This window comes from Sebastes fasciatus, chromosome 9 (genome assembly GCF_043250625.1).
Source record: "Sebastes fasciatus isolate fSebFas1 chromosome 9, fSebFas1.pri, whole genome shotgun sequence".
NCBI lineage: Eukaryota > Metazoa > Chordata > Actinopteri > Perciformes > Sebastidae > Sebastes > Sebastes fasciatus.
Genome location: NC_133803.1, coordinates 27,539,706 through 27,552,807, shown reverse-complemented (window position 1 = coordinate 27,552,807; position 13,102 = coordinate 27,539,706). Strand labels below are relative to the sequence as shown.

General features: G+C 37.7%; 1 protein-coding gene across 1 annotated transcript in view; it reads left to right on the top strand.

The window, feature by feature from the left end:
• Window positions 1-2,285: 2,285 nt before the first annotated feature.
• Window positions 2,286-13,102, top strand: part of LOC141774370 (ras and Rab interactor 2-like) — a 48,085-nt gene continuing 37,268 nt past the window's right edge. Inside the window, exons 1-2 of the mRNA XM_074647003.1 lie at window positions 2,286-2,506; window positions 11,068-11,168. Of these exons, the coding sequence (XP_074503104.1) occupies window positions 11,109-11,168 (60 nt within the window). The 5' untranslated portion in view covers window positions 2,286-2,506; window positions 11,068-11,108. The remainder of the gene's footprint in view (window positions 2,507-11,067; window positions 11,169-13,102) is intronic.

The following is a 13,102-nucleotide window of genomic DNA, read 5'->3' as shown; positions in this document are numbered from 1 at the left end:
TGTGACATCACAAATGGACAGAAATCCTAACAGCTTGTTTCAAACACACAATTTCTGAATACGGGCTGTGTGTATTTCGCCGTATATTGAGCATTTTGATAGTTTAACAGTATTTATAGAGCATATATGTTCTTGGTAACACCTGTGATTTTCCTACTTGGCAAAATGTCTGTTAAGACATGAGTATCATGAATGCAGTATGTTTTCTGTTTGTCAAGCAACATATGGCCACAGTTAATAATAACTCCACAATTATATTCAGTATATTAAATACTACCATAGTGGAAACTGCCTTTGAAGTGTATAATGTCATCTCATGGAAAAGCATGACAGAGATCAGGTTAAATGCAATCCCACTCTGTTGAAACTCAGTGACTCGACCCAGAGTGTATGGTTCAATTTAGTACACTTGTATTTTTTTCTTCTACAGAAGTGCAATTTCTGCAAAGTATGATTTTTTTCCTTTTGTTTCTGTTCCTCTTCCTACTTCTGATATGTCTATGCTCTAAAATAAAACCTTAAATGAAGGGAGTTCACAGTTAATCACCTGAGCTGCCTGGACAAATTAAATATAATAAGTAGTTAACATGTAGGCCTACCATGTGACATGTGAGTTTATATATTTAGCAGTGGTATCGCCAACTCATAAATACATTCTCCTTCCATATCAGTGATACAAATTGCATTTCAGGTTTAGGTTTGTTGCTTTGTCTTTATTATTATTATGGTTTTAAAATATACTTGGTCTTATTGGAAGAGTACATTATATCCACTCTTGGGTTATTTTTTATGAAAAGGGACATCTCAGTATGTTGTTATTGCTCAGAACTGGAGGTAAAACCCTTAAGCTTTGTAGAGGGACCCTTTATTCTCCCAGTCCAGACACGTGATATGAAAGTTAATGCAGAGTTTGTTTTTGCTCCTTTGCTGTGCTGTGGGGGGAAGGAGGAGGCAGAGTTATCCATCAAGCTGGAGAGATAGAAGAGGAAAACCTCCGGAAGTAGTGCTGCTCTACCTTTAAAATAAAAGCATGGAATTGATACTAGAAAAAAATGAAAGAAATGCACAGATGTAGCACCATAAGGGCAATTAGACGAGGGTAAATTTGGTGAGTTATTTTTTTTTAGACCAACTAGACTCAAACTTAACTGTTCAACATTTGGAACATTTTTGTTTTTCTATTGTCATGTTCATGTATGCGCAACAAGTTTTCTAACTTTACTGTCTGGTTGAGCTGACTACATTGCACATACTTTGTATTAATTTAAGATAACAAATTATATTGGAAATACAACAGGAAGTAAGTTATCAAAAAAATATTTCTAAATTACTTAAACCTTTCCCAAACGTTTCCATGCCATGGTCCCCCTTTTGCAAGATGTCTAAAAAAACATTGACAATACTATGTTAACAAAATAAATAAATGAGAATATATTTCTTTACTTTTATTAATGCAATAATAATTACCTTTTATTTAAAATTTCAAATCTTTCATCATTCTATTAGATTCAATATTTATGTTTTCCATTATAAACATTGTCAGTTTATCAACATTCAACATTATTGTGTGTGTGTTTGTCTGTTCGTCAGCTCCTATCCTTTTCAAAATGTGTCTATTTTTTAAATAATTTTTCTTTTTAAATGGAAACAGGTTCTACCTCCGACTCACAATAGGCGGGTGAAAGATACGTTACTGTCCATTGGTTTGGAGAAACTTAGATTTTCCCTTAAAGGTTTCTTTAATTCTTTTGAAAAGACTTTGAAACCTCTCCTGAACCATATTGAATCTCTGAACTCATTGCCTTGACACATTTCTGTTTTTTTTTTCATTAACTGGATTTGTGCAGTTCTATATATGTGCAAATAATATATATATATAAAAATCTGTCCTTTTTTGCGAGTTAGCACTAGCCAGCTAAATGCTGATGATTGTTGTTTTTGACTGGCAGGCAAATAGACAGATATTAATTATATGTATTATTATTATTATTATTATTATTAATAATATTAATAATATTATAATTATTAATAATATTATATTAATAATAGTATTATTATTATTATTATTAATAATAATAATAATATTAATATTATTATTATTATTATTATTATTAATAATAATAATAATAATTCAATTTTATTTTTTTATCTATATATATTTTGCACTTTCCTCCAACAGCACAGATCCTTTTCTAAAAACAAATACTTTATTTTGAAACGTGTAAACGGAAGTCGTTTCTTCTTCTTCTGAGGCTTGTTTTCCTCCAGCAGATCGCAGCTCAGGCTCTGAGCAGTTAACAGCTTCCTCAGAGGAGAGTTTGGGATCATGGAGACACAGACACCGGCTAAACTACAGTCTGTTACCTCGTTTTTACTCACCTGAAAGTACAATAAATACTCCATCATCACCTACAACAACAGAAGGAAACTCAACATGGAGCTATAATGTCATTTAAATGTCCAGAAGCTCGTCGGAGAAGAAAAACTGGAGCAACTTAACAGGCAAGTTAAAGTTAAAGTCTCCTTTGTGTTGCTACAGTAACACCGTGTTTCTGTCGTCTGTTTCCTAACTTCCACACTCAAATTAACTCCTTTTCGCTTCATAAAACAAAACTTGGCACCATAAAGTCATTATTTATTGTTGCATCGTGAATAATAAAGCAGTATTATGTGTGAGAGGAGGAATCCTGCAGGACGTGTTGTACAAGTTATCACCACCTGTTATTGCTTGACGTCATAGATTATTTAACCAGACTTAATGATAAAGACGCACCAATTTAATATTGTGCTTACAAATGATGTTGCTTTGCGAGGTCACACAGAGAATAAACTGTGATTTAAAACTTCTTTGTGAATCAATCTTCAATTCGGCATGAAAATAATCTGACATATGCAAGTGTTTCATTCATGTAACAGCACTAGACTATTATTTGAGGGTTTGTTCCTGTACAAAGGGGTCCATGGTACAGTATTATAAGCTTATTAAATAGACAGATTTAATAATTTAGTTTGGTGTATGCTGTAGATATATGTGCTGGTGATTTGACTTTTGTTGTTGGAAGGGTTTTACATATTAAGAAGTTACACAATTTATTAATTATTATTATTATTATTATTATTATTAATAATATAATACAATGACACAATATCATATAATAATATAATTATTATTATTATTATTGTTAATAATAACAATATTAACATAATATTATTATTATGTTAATATTATTATTATTATTAATAATAATAATAAGAATAACATTGTTTTGTGGCACTGTATCGATTCTCAAAAACACTGTATTGTATTTTAATTCATAGTTTACATGCAGAGATTAACTCAGTCAATACCTTATTTAATTTGCAAAGAGATGTACCCTCTCAAAGTAGTGTTATGAACTTGGATGTTACAGGGACTGTGATAAATGCAAATGCAGATCCTACTGTTCTGCTTGCATAAAAGTAAACTTTTTCTTACTTAGATTTTATGCATATTGTGCTGTGTTTTTTATACTATGACAGTTTTCCTAAAATTCGATTTTAAAAATCGCAATATATTGCCTTACTTGCAGTATATTGAATTGTACCCCCGTATCATGATGCGTATCGTATCGCCAGATTCTTGCCAATACACAGCCCTACTTTTGATACATACCCCATGTTGAGTTTTCAATGAGAGATGTGTTTTAGGTCTCCATCATGTCAAGAAAACAAATTAAGAGCATCCCCCAAACCTCTCATAGCCCAGAGCATCTGTTGATATGTGAGCAGCAGTGTGATGTTTCAGTTCTGCTTAGAAATCCACTTGTCTGCGGTGGTGTTTGGTAGCTGGTGACCCGAGTCTCGGCCCCCTGGAAGTTTCCCAGCTCACAGATTGGTGTGTCATCTATTGTTTGCATGGAAATTAGACTGCTGTTCAAAATTGCTGCCAGGCATTTGCATTTGGTTCTCGGACTGTAACCGTAACTAATATCACCAGCCTTGCGCATCATCTCATTTCCCCTTCCTTTTTTCAGCCAAAGTATTTCCTTGCACAGGCCAATACCCTGGTTTTTCAATATCCTCAGAAATCTGCTAATGTGCTTGGCGCTGTGTTGTCTACCTCAAACCTGAGTCACAGACCAGGAATTCAAGAAGAGTGCATTGGTCTGGCATCCTGGTTTGATGTTTGACCACCTCCTTTTGAATGAGAAGCTCTCTCTCTTTGCTCAGGTGGAGTGACAGTGTCATGTTTTCAAGAGGTCACATTTCATTTATTTGTTTATTTGACAGGGACAGAGCACGTTAATGAACAACTGCATAAAATGTCAACATGCAGGAGTTGGCAAGAATGCTAATTTACATCCGTAGTCCCATGGCAGGTAACAAAGACAGAAATATTACATTAGACAATGTACAGATAGTAGGGCTGTCAATCGCAATTAATCGCACAATTGTCCATTAATCACACATGACTCACACATTTTTTAATCGCACAATTGCCATTAATCACACATGACTCACACATTTTTTATCCGTTAATGCAAATGTATATAGGGACCCCTTGGTACCAACCATGTCATACTAGCTCGTCACGAAGGAGGCTAAATAACGCTCCAAAGTTACGCAAAATTTTGGCGATGAAAAACTGTCATGGCCATTTTCAAAGGGGTCCCTTGTCGTTAATTGAATTCCAATAATAAATATATACATACATTTGCATAAAGCAGCATATTTGTCCACTCCCATGTTGATAAGAGTATTAAATACTTGACAAATCTCCCTTTTAAGGTACATTTTGAACAGATAAGAAATGTGTTATTAATTTGCGATTGATCGGGATTAACTATGAAGAATCATGTGAAAAATCCCGATTAAAATATTTTAATAGATGGACAACTTTTGTTTCGGCATGACTGAGTGAACGCGGGTTACTTTAGAAACTGTAGTTGATAGTGACACAGTGATGTAGGTCAAACCTGCATTGACAGCCCCCTCCTCCTGACTAGGGTTGAATGCAGAAAAAACAAAAGAGATGATGATGGAAGTAGCTAATTAGTGAGCCATCTCGCTTCCTTCTCAATGAGATATAGGCTATGCTTATATATATATATATATATTTTTTTTTTTTCTCTATAATTTCACTTCATTGTTCATTTTCCACTAATTAAGCTGCAAACTCTTTAAATGCTGAGTACCGTTCAAACTGCAGCCTTATGCACACCGCTTCAACATGCAGAGAAACCCAAAGCTTGACAGACCTGCTGTGCCTACTTATTGTTACTCCTACTCTGATTGGACAATCGCTGTTTGGGAGAGGGGTCTAGTAAACGGTCACTTGACCCTGGATAAGGTTGACCGCAAAGTGGGTATAAAATGTTTACAGCAGGTGTCTTGCACATAGAGTCAGGGTGATATGTTGACACCTCCACCCCAGCTGTCCCTCCTTCTCTGAAGGCCCCTGGGGTCAAGGTCTGGAACTTGTTTGCCGTCTGTATGTGTGGAAAGGTAATGAAGTGACTGGAGATAATGGGGAGAGCGAACAGATCACACACACTGCTTCTGATACATTTTGAATTTAGCTGTAACGGTGAGTCATATATGACTTTTGCAAACACTAATCACGCCCATGAAACCTGGCATGCTAAAATGATATGCTAGATCGGGAGGTATTGCTTGTGCTCGTGGTTGAGGTAATGTGTGTGTGTGTGTGTGTGTGTGTGTGTGTGTGTGTGTATGAACTCAGATCTTCAGTGGTTTACACATTAATCCAAGTTTCTCCAGTTGTGTCTCAACAGACAGGCTAGGACAGGCAGACACAACCAATATTTACTAATATGTATGTGAAAGTACAGGGCTTATCTTATTTAACAATGAATGGGTTTTATGGACATTTTGGAAGTAATGAGTCATCTACTATAATCCATTTCCAGTCCTTTGTTCAATGTATAAGCCCATAATATGCTTCAAACCCTCCTCCCTCACTTTTGTGATATCTTACTTTGAGGGGCTTCGTCCGTCAACTTTTTGTAACTTTCAGAAACAGAAAATATGATAATCACACCTACTTTATGCAGTGGTTGGTCAGCTGTAAGAAGATGTGAAAGGAGGCAGGGGTGGAACTTCTCACGCTCTCTTTTCTCATTCTTCACACAACTACTTCCGTCAATTTTGTGTTTACAAGTGCAACACCATGATGTGTGCACATGTGCTCTGTTATCCCCATATGTAGTTGTGCTGAGACTTCAAAAACATGCAAAAGGCAGCGTTTTTGAAGGAGATCAGGTAGTCAGTGGGAAGTAGGGGTGTAAGAAAATATGGATTCACATGAGTATCGCAATATTATTTTTTGTGATATTGATTCACCAAAACACTATCAATTTTGAATGAACCTCTTAAAAATCCAACAGCCCACTTGCAGCTGCTATTCTGTATTTTGGAGGTTGTAGCGGACTAAATTTTGAAACTAGAATAAATATACTGGCATCATATGAAACTACAAAACTTAAGGAATCCTTTGGTACCAACCATGTCATTCTTGCATTTTGCAAAGAACGCTAGATAATGACCCAAAGTTGTGCTAAATATTGGCGAGGAAAAATTGGCATGGCCATTTTCAAAGGGGTCACTTGACCTCTGACCTCAAGATATGTGAATGGAAATGGGTTCTATGGGTACCCACGAGTCTCCCCTTTACAGACATGCCCACGTTATGATAATTACATGCAGTTTTTTGCATGCAGTACAAATGTGTTGTTTTCAACTATTCTAAAATGGTGTATTTGAATATTTCTGAATACTGGGGTCCCTAAACGGTGTTAAAATAACATAAATGTGGTATCACTGTAAAGCTGAGGCTCCTGTGGATCCAATGAGCCCAATATATTCATGTGTGATGATGTTTGTCCCCATAATAGCCATCTCACAGTGACGTTTTTACTCAGATTTGAAACATAAAGTGGTGTGTCTTTATACTATGACAGTTTTCCTAAAATTAGATTTGAAAAATAAATCACAATATATCGCCTTGCTGACAGTATCGCAATATATTGAATCGTTACCCCTATATCATGTTATCGTATCGCCAGATTCTTGCCAATACACAGCTCTAAATGGGTATAGAAATAAAAAAATGGATGGATTGAAATCCTGGGCTGGAATTAGTTCAGTTACAGTTTAGCACTGCTATAAATAATGAAACCGCCTCATTTAGGTGACCATTTGTAATGTTAAAATGTAAGTATTACAATTTCAGTACATAAATAGTGATAATAAGATGTTAAATGATGGCCATGTAAAATATCAAAGTAAAAGACTGAATTATTGCCAGTTATTGCCTTTCAAATGGTTTGTTTCTTAACATAGTGGACTACCATGCGTGTTTATGTGCTTAATCACAGTCTAGTACATGGATTATCCAGCAGCAGCTAATACCAGGACCCTGACCACAATACATGTGACAGATGCGTAGTTTCTACCAATTGTAAAGGGAATTAGGCTGGTTGGTTAGAGGATGTGACTCATCTCAGATCCTCCTGCCAGGCTATGATTGTAGAGTTAGGTTGCTATTTCTCAGTCACTTAAATTCCAAGAATAAGAAAGCATAGGTTTTCCTTTTGTTTCGAAGAGGCTTGTTTGTTGACATCCGTTATATGTCGGGTTTTCTACAGAAAAAGGAAACTTGTACCAGACTTACAACTACTGGATGTCAGAATTACTCAACATTTTATCTACAACTTTAGATAGTCATTAACCCCTTACCATAGAATAGACGAAAGTATCACATTTGTACTGTATTCAAAAAACGTATTTATTACTACTACTTATAACTTTTTAACTTTATTATAAAGTGGGCATGTCTGTAAAGGTGAGACTCGTCGGTACCCATAGAACCCATTTTCATTCACATATCTTGAGGTCAGAGGTCAAGGGACCCCTTTTGAAAATCACCGTGCCAGTTTTTCCTAGCCAAAATTTAGCGAAACTTTGGAGCGTTATTTAGCCTCCTTCCTGACAAGCTAGCATGACATACATGGTACCAATGGATTCCTTAGGATTTCTAGTTTCATATGATATCTATACTCTGGCTTCTAACTCAGAGTGTTAAGGGGTTTTAAGCAGTGAGGTTTGCTTCACCGTTGAATAAACAAAGAAAACTCAAAGTCATGGGACACTGTATATATTGCGCCTTTTTAACTGTGTTTACTGTGACGACTATGTGAGAATGACACACTCACTCATGATTCATCTTCCCATTTCCCCATTTTATGTTCTGTTAGTATTTCAACTGTAGAGACCCACCAGCTTTGTTAAGTTTTATCATTGTGAGGGCCATGCAGTATATGCTAATTCCTCACAGAGTGCACATACAGTATAATGCTGTGTATGTATAGATGGATGACAAATGAAAGGAAAAATGTCCTGCTATTCAGTGTGTCACTGGACAACTGGCAGTCCACTGTTTATTTTTCCTTGACTGACAACCACAGGGGCCTTCCTGTTTACCAGACAAGGACTGCGAATTACACACAGCTTGCAGTCACACACATGAAAACACACACACGTCTTGCTCCAATCAAAACAACTCCAAAAGCCCACTCTTCTGCTTTTGTTTTGACAAGAGGGGATGGGCCCAGCAGAGCCCCACTAGAGATGTGAGGAGGAAAGTTGGAGTGAGAGAAACGGGAGATAAAAAACAGCAAGGTTGCATCATGCCTTCTGTCACTCTGTGGCTTGTGTTGCTTTCCAGGAAAAAAAACCTCTGTTTCCCCCTCTGTTTCTCAACATGTACACACATGTCAGTAAAAAACATGGATAACTAATCCAGCCTTTTTTCAAATGTGTTTTTCCACAGCCCAAAAGGTAGAGGCCTAATAGCTAAACAATAATATTTTCAATGGTTCAAAGTTAGGAAGTTAAAAAAGTTATAATTCCCTCTCTAATATCTATTTTATATTGCTGTGAATCTCCTTCAAACTGTGTTTATTCAATTCTCTTGCCAAAAATGTTATTTCACGAGGTTACATTTGAACACATCATGATAACGTTATAATTCTTCGTTCATCGCGGCGCTTTCCAAGTGAATGACAAAACACAGGCGACGTCTAGGAGGGTGGAAAGAGCAGAAGTCACGCGTCCTTAACGCGTCATATCTTTGGGGTACAACACATGCGCAGTAAAAAACTGGTCTGCACTTGCCGAAATTGAGCCAATCGCAACGCACGACTGCAGCTCCAGTTACATTGCGCATGTGTTGTACCCCAAGACCCGTGTCCGGCCGTGTCACAGCCTCTTTCAATAGGCCTTGAGCAATGTGAGGCGACACAACAGTCGGCCTTCATCGCCACTTGTTCTTAAGGGTGAGCCCATCCACCCTTCAAAGGAACTCATTTCAGTGACTGCAATTTAATTCTTTCAGTCACAACCTAAGGATGAGGGTTGGAAGTTAGATTGGTACACTGGCAAATTGAGTGCATCTCCTTCCGACATAGCTCCCTCTTTACCATGACAACAACCACATGGCTGCTGACGCTTCAAAAATCTGCCTGAAGCGGTTGGGATGAGTGTCAGCCATTATCTGTAAGCAAAGTGATATATGTACAGTATATAACTGGATCTAACCCACAGTGAGTGCTGGCCAGCATATGTGTATAGTGTGTGTGTATATGTTGAGAAATCCTTGCTGGCTCTGGGATCAAAAGCATTCCAACTGTTCCTCAACAGCAAATGTTTTATCCAACTGGTTTCCCACCGAGTCTCTCCAGCGAGTCAAATACCGAACAAAAATACCTGCAAGATTTATGCTTCCACAACAATTTTCTGTCCACGCACTATTGTTGAAGTGAATGTGGATAAGAATTTGTTGTCAGTAAATGGATGCTGATAAATTCTTCCGGTTACATGTGTCATTATTAAAAGGCAGGACTGGGATGTGTTTGCATGCCTTGACACAGCTGGCTCATATCAGCTGCTGTAACCAGATCCAGCACAACATCTGGGTCAAGCTTGTCTGCATGTATGTGTTCTGCCTCTATACGTGCAAAATCAGCAACAGCCCTGTTTTCTAGGAACCACAATGAATAGGCTTTGAGAGTCATTGTTTTGAATGAAATTGCTGTCAGAGCTCCATTTAAGACCTAACGATACGACTTGAACCTTCACATATTAAATCCAAAGTGGTTAACATTACACATACAGTAAAGTATGGAAACACTTTGGGTTTCACATATTGCAAGGAAAAGCAGAGCTAGACATGATGGCTAAAGCTGCATGCTAACTCTGTCACGGACAGGAAACGTTATCGTATTGCGGTAACGTGCGGTCAAGCCAGCCGTCACTCTCATCTCCGTGGTCAAATCGGCTGACACTACAACTGTAGAGCACCCATATACTGACATTTATGTTAAATATAGTCAGACGGAGCTGACCATGGATGTATAAAGATAATGGAGCTGACGGGAAAAGCTAGCAACGGACTTTACGTCCTGTTTTCAAAATAAGGTGTTAACAAAGGGAACTGTATACAAAATACATGTATAGAAATAAGATTGATTGGATTATATTCACCAGAAGTATAAAACATTACATGTACATGAAAATACCACTAATTTGTGAGGGAAATGTCTTTATTCTTTGATTATTTTTGATTATTTTTTTTATAAATGATTCCTGTAAATGACTGATATATTTGACTTTAGGACATCTCTGACTACACACATGCTTAAAATCAAACATTTTAATGTATTAATTTAGATATTTTCGAAAGTAAAAGTATGATTCAACTTTTTCCCATGGTCAAAAAGGTTAACAAAAATCGCAATAAATCATAATATCGAATACTAGTAGAATCGCAATACTTAAAAATTGCAATACATATCGAATTGGCTCACACGTATCGTGACAGTATCGAATCGGGCGATAGGTGAATCGTCCCCAGCCCTTCTTCTTTTCCTCTTGAGACACAACAAACATATATTTGTGGGTTCTTGTCTTCATAAATCTTCTCTGAGACGGATCTTAAGTGGACAAATCTGCTTTCTTTTGTGTTTCTTTGTATGTACACCTCTAATGTTTTCTTTCCTTCACAGAGAGTTCAGCAGACAGGGACAGACAGAGACGGCTCTAGAGACATCATGTCCACTAGTACCATCAGTCAACCCTTCAGGCAGGACAGGAAAGGCAGTTTCTTGAAGGTACGTGCCACTCAAATAATCAAAGCTGTGGGGCAAAATAATGTTCACACACAGAACTGTAAAGACAGTAGGTATATGTGACATTTTACATGAAGGACAAGGACAAGTCTGTTAACACTCGAGGTCGAGAAATGTGGGTGGGGGGCAGCAAACCTTCCAGTTACAGGCTAAATCCTGGAGAAGATTAAAGAGGAGGAGAGAGGTGGAGCCGGCCTGAGCATAGCTTTGTGGGTTTTTTCCTGTCAGGCTTTTCATCTCTTGCTTGTTCTGGTAAAACTCTGTTTCTCCTGGATTGCTTAACAGAGATTTGTTTTTAAAGAGGATGTAATAGTGAGCGTATTATTCATCAGATAATGGGGAAATGGGGCTCTCGTCAAATATTCCCACTTTAGCAACTCAAGAAATGACTGAATACAGGAGCTGACTGTATATGTCTGACCACTCCAGCTCATTTTATGATTCATTATATTGTAATCAGAGCTGCCATGTACACTAGTTACGCTTCCTGTTTCTCACACTTTGAGAAGTTGATGTCAGCTGCAGTGATCAGTCTCCATTGCTGCGTCTTGTCCATTCGTGTTGTATAGATATACATATCACCGCACAGCTGTACGTCCTTCCCACCACTATTGACGATCAAACACAAATATTTTTTCCACTCCCGAGTCTATGGAGAGGTAACGGTGTTACAAAAAACACCCGAGAGTACATTGCAATTGCCATCACGGTTTGGTTTGTATTGAGGTTTTTGGGCCACAGTTTAGGCTTTGGTTCGTTTTTTTTCGTGCATTATACCACTGTGCGGTTCACTCGCTTAGAGGAAGCTGCTTAGTGTGCTTAATTATCTGATAAAGACAGTTCAAAGACTGATCCTTGCTAGTCTTTAGTATGAAGGCTGTGTCATTGTTTATCTGCAGCCTGTAATAATTACAGGCCTGCCTTAAACCCACACACAGCCTTAGAGTGTAACCACACCTCGCAGCAAGCGAGCCTGGCGGAAAAAGTAAAATAAAGGTGGGGTAGAAAGAGAGCTACTAATAGAAGACAGGGTTCAGTCAAAGAATCCTCCAGTAGACCACTGAAGAGAGAAACTGCTCTAACTGTCAGTACAAACTGTCAAGCAGGTTCTGATACCTCACAAGGAGCTTCTGAAGATACTATAGAACCATAGACACTATATAAGAAGTGGAAGTGGTCACCATGACGTCACACACTGGTTTGTGGACTGGCGTTTTGAAGCGTCGAGTTCGGCATTTTGGCCATCGCCGTCTTGTTTTTTTTGCAACCAGAAGTGAAACAACAGGGTGACATTTTTAGGCAACCAAAATGTTATAATCAACTTTGATGAACTGAAAACACACTGTGAAAGGGTTAAAGTTCATAAGAAGAAAACACGGACAAATCGCAGACCGGACAACGCCGTGGTAGCGACCTGTCAATCACAAGGTAGCCACGTCCTAAAGCATCCCCTGCTTTATGGTCTATTTGACTCTAAAAGGGACCATCATTTACTAAATGAACATCATGCTGTATTGAAGAAGACTTGAAACTAGCAATTGAGTCCATAAACTCATGTTTACAATGTTTACTGAGGTAATAAATCGAGTGAGAAGTCGGCTCATTGTCTCATAGACTTCTATACAATCAACCTGAGGAGTCGCCCCTGCTGGATATTAGAGAAAATGCAGGTTTAAGACACTTCAGCATTGGCTTCACTTCTCAGACCCAGAGGTTGATCACTGTATAGAACTTAATGAGATATTTGATACGCTAACTTAAGCTAACACCATACACAAAAATGTAATTTCATTGTGTCTATCTTATAGTTTTTTGCTAATATAGAGAAATATCACACAGAGAGGTGACTGGCATCAGGTCAAGGTAACATAGGTGGCTGTAAATGTGGAAGCAAAGCACTTTTGACCTACCTATAC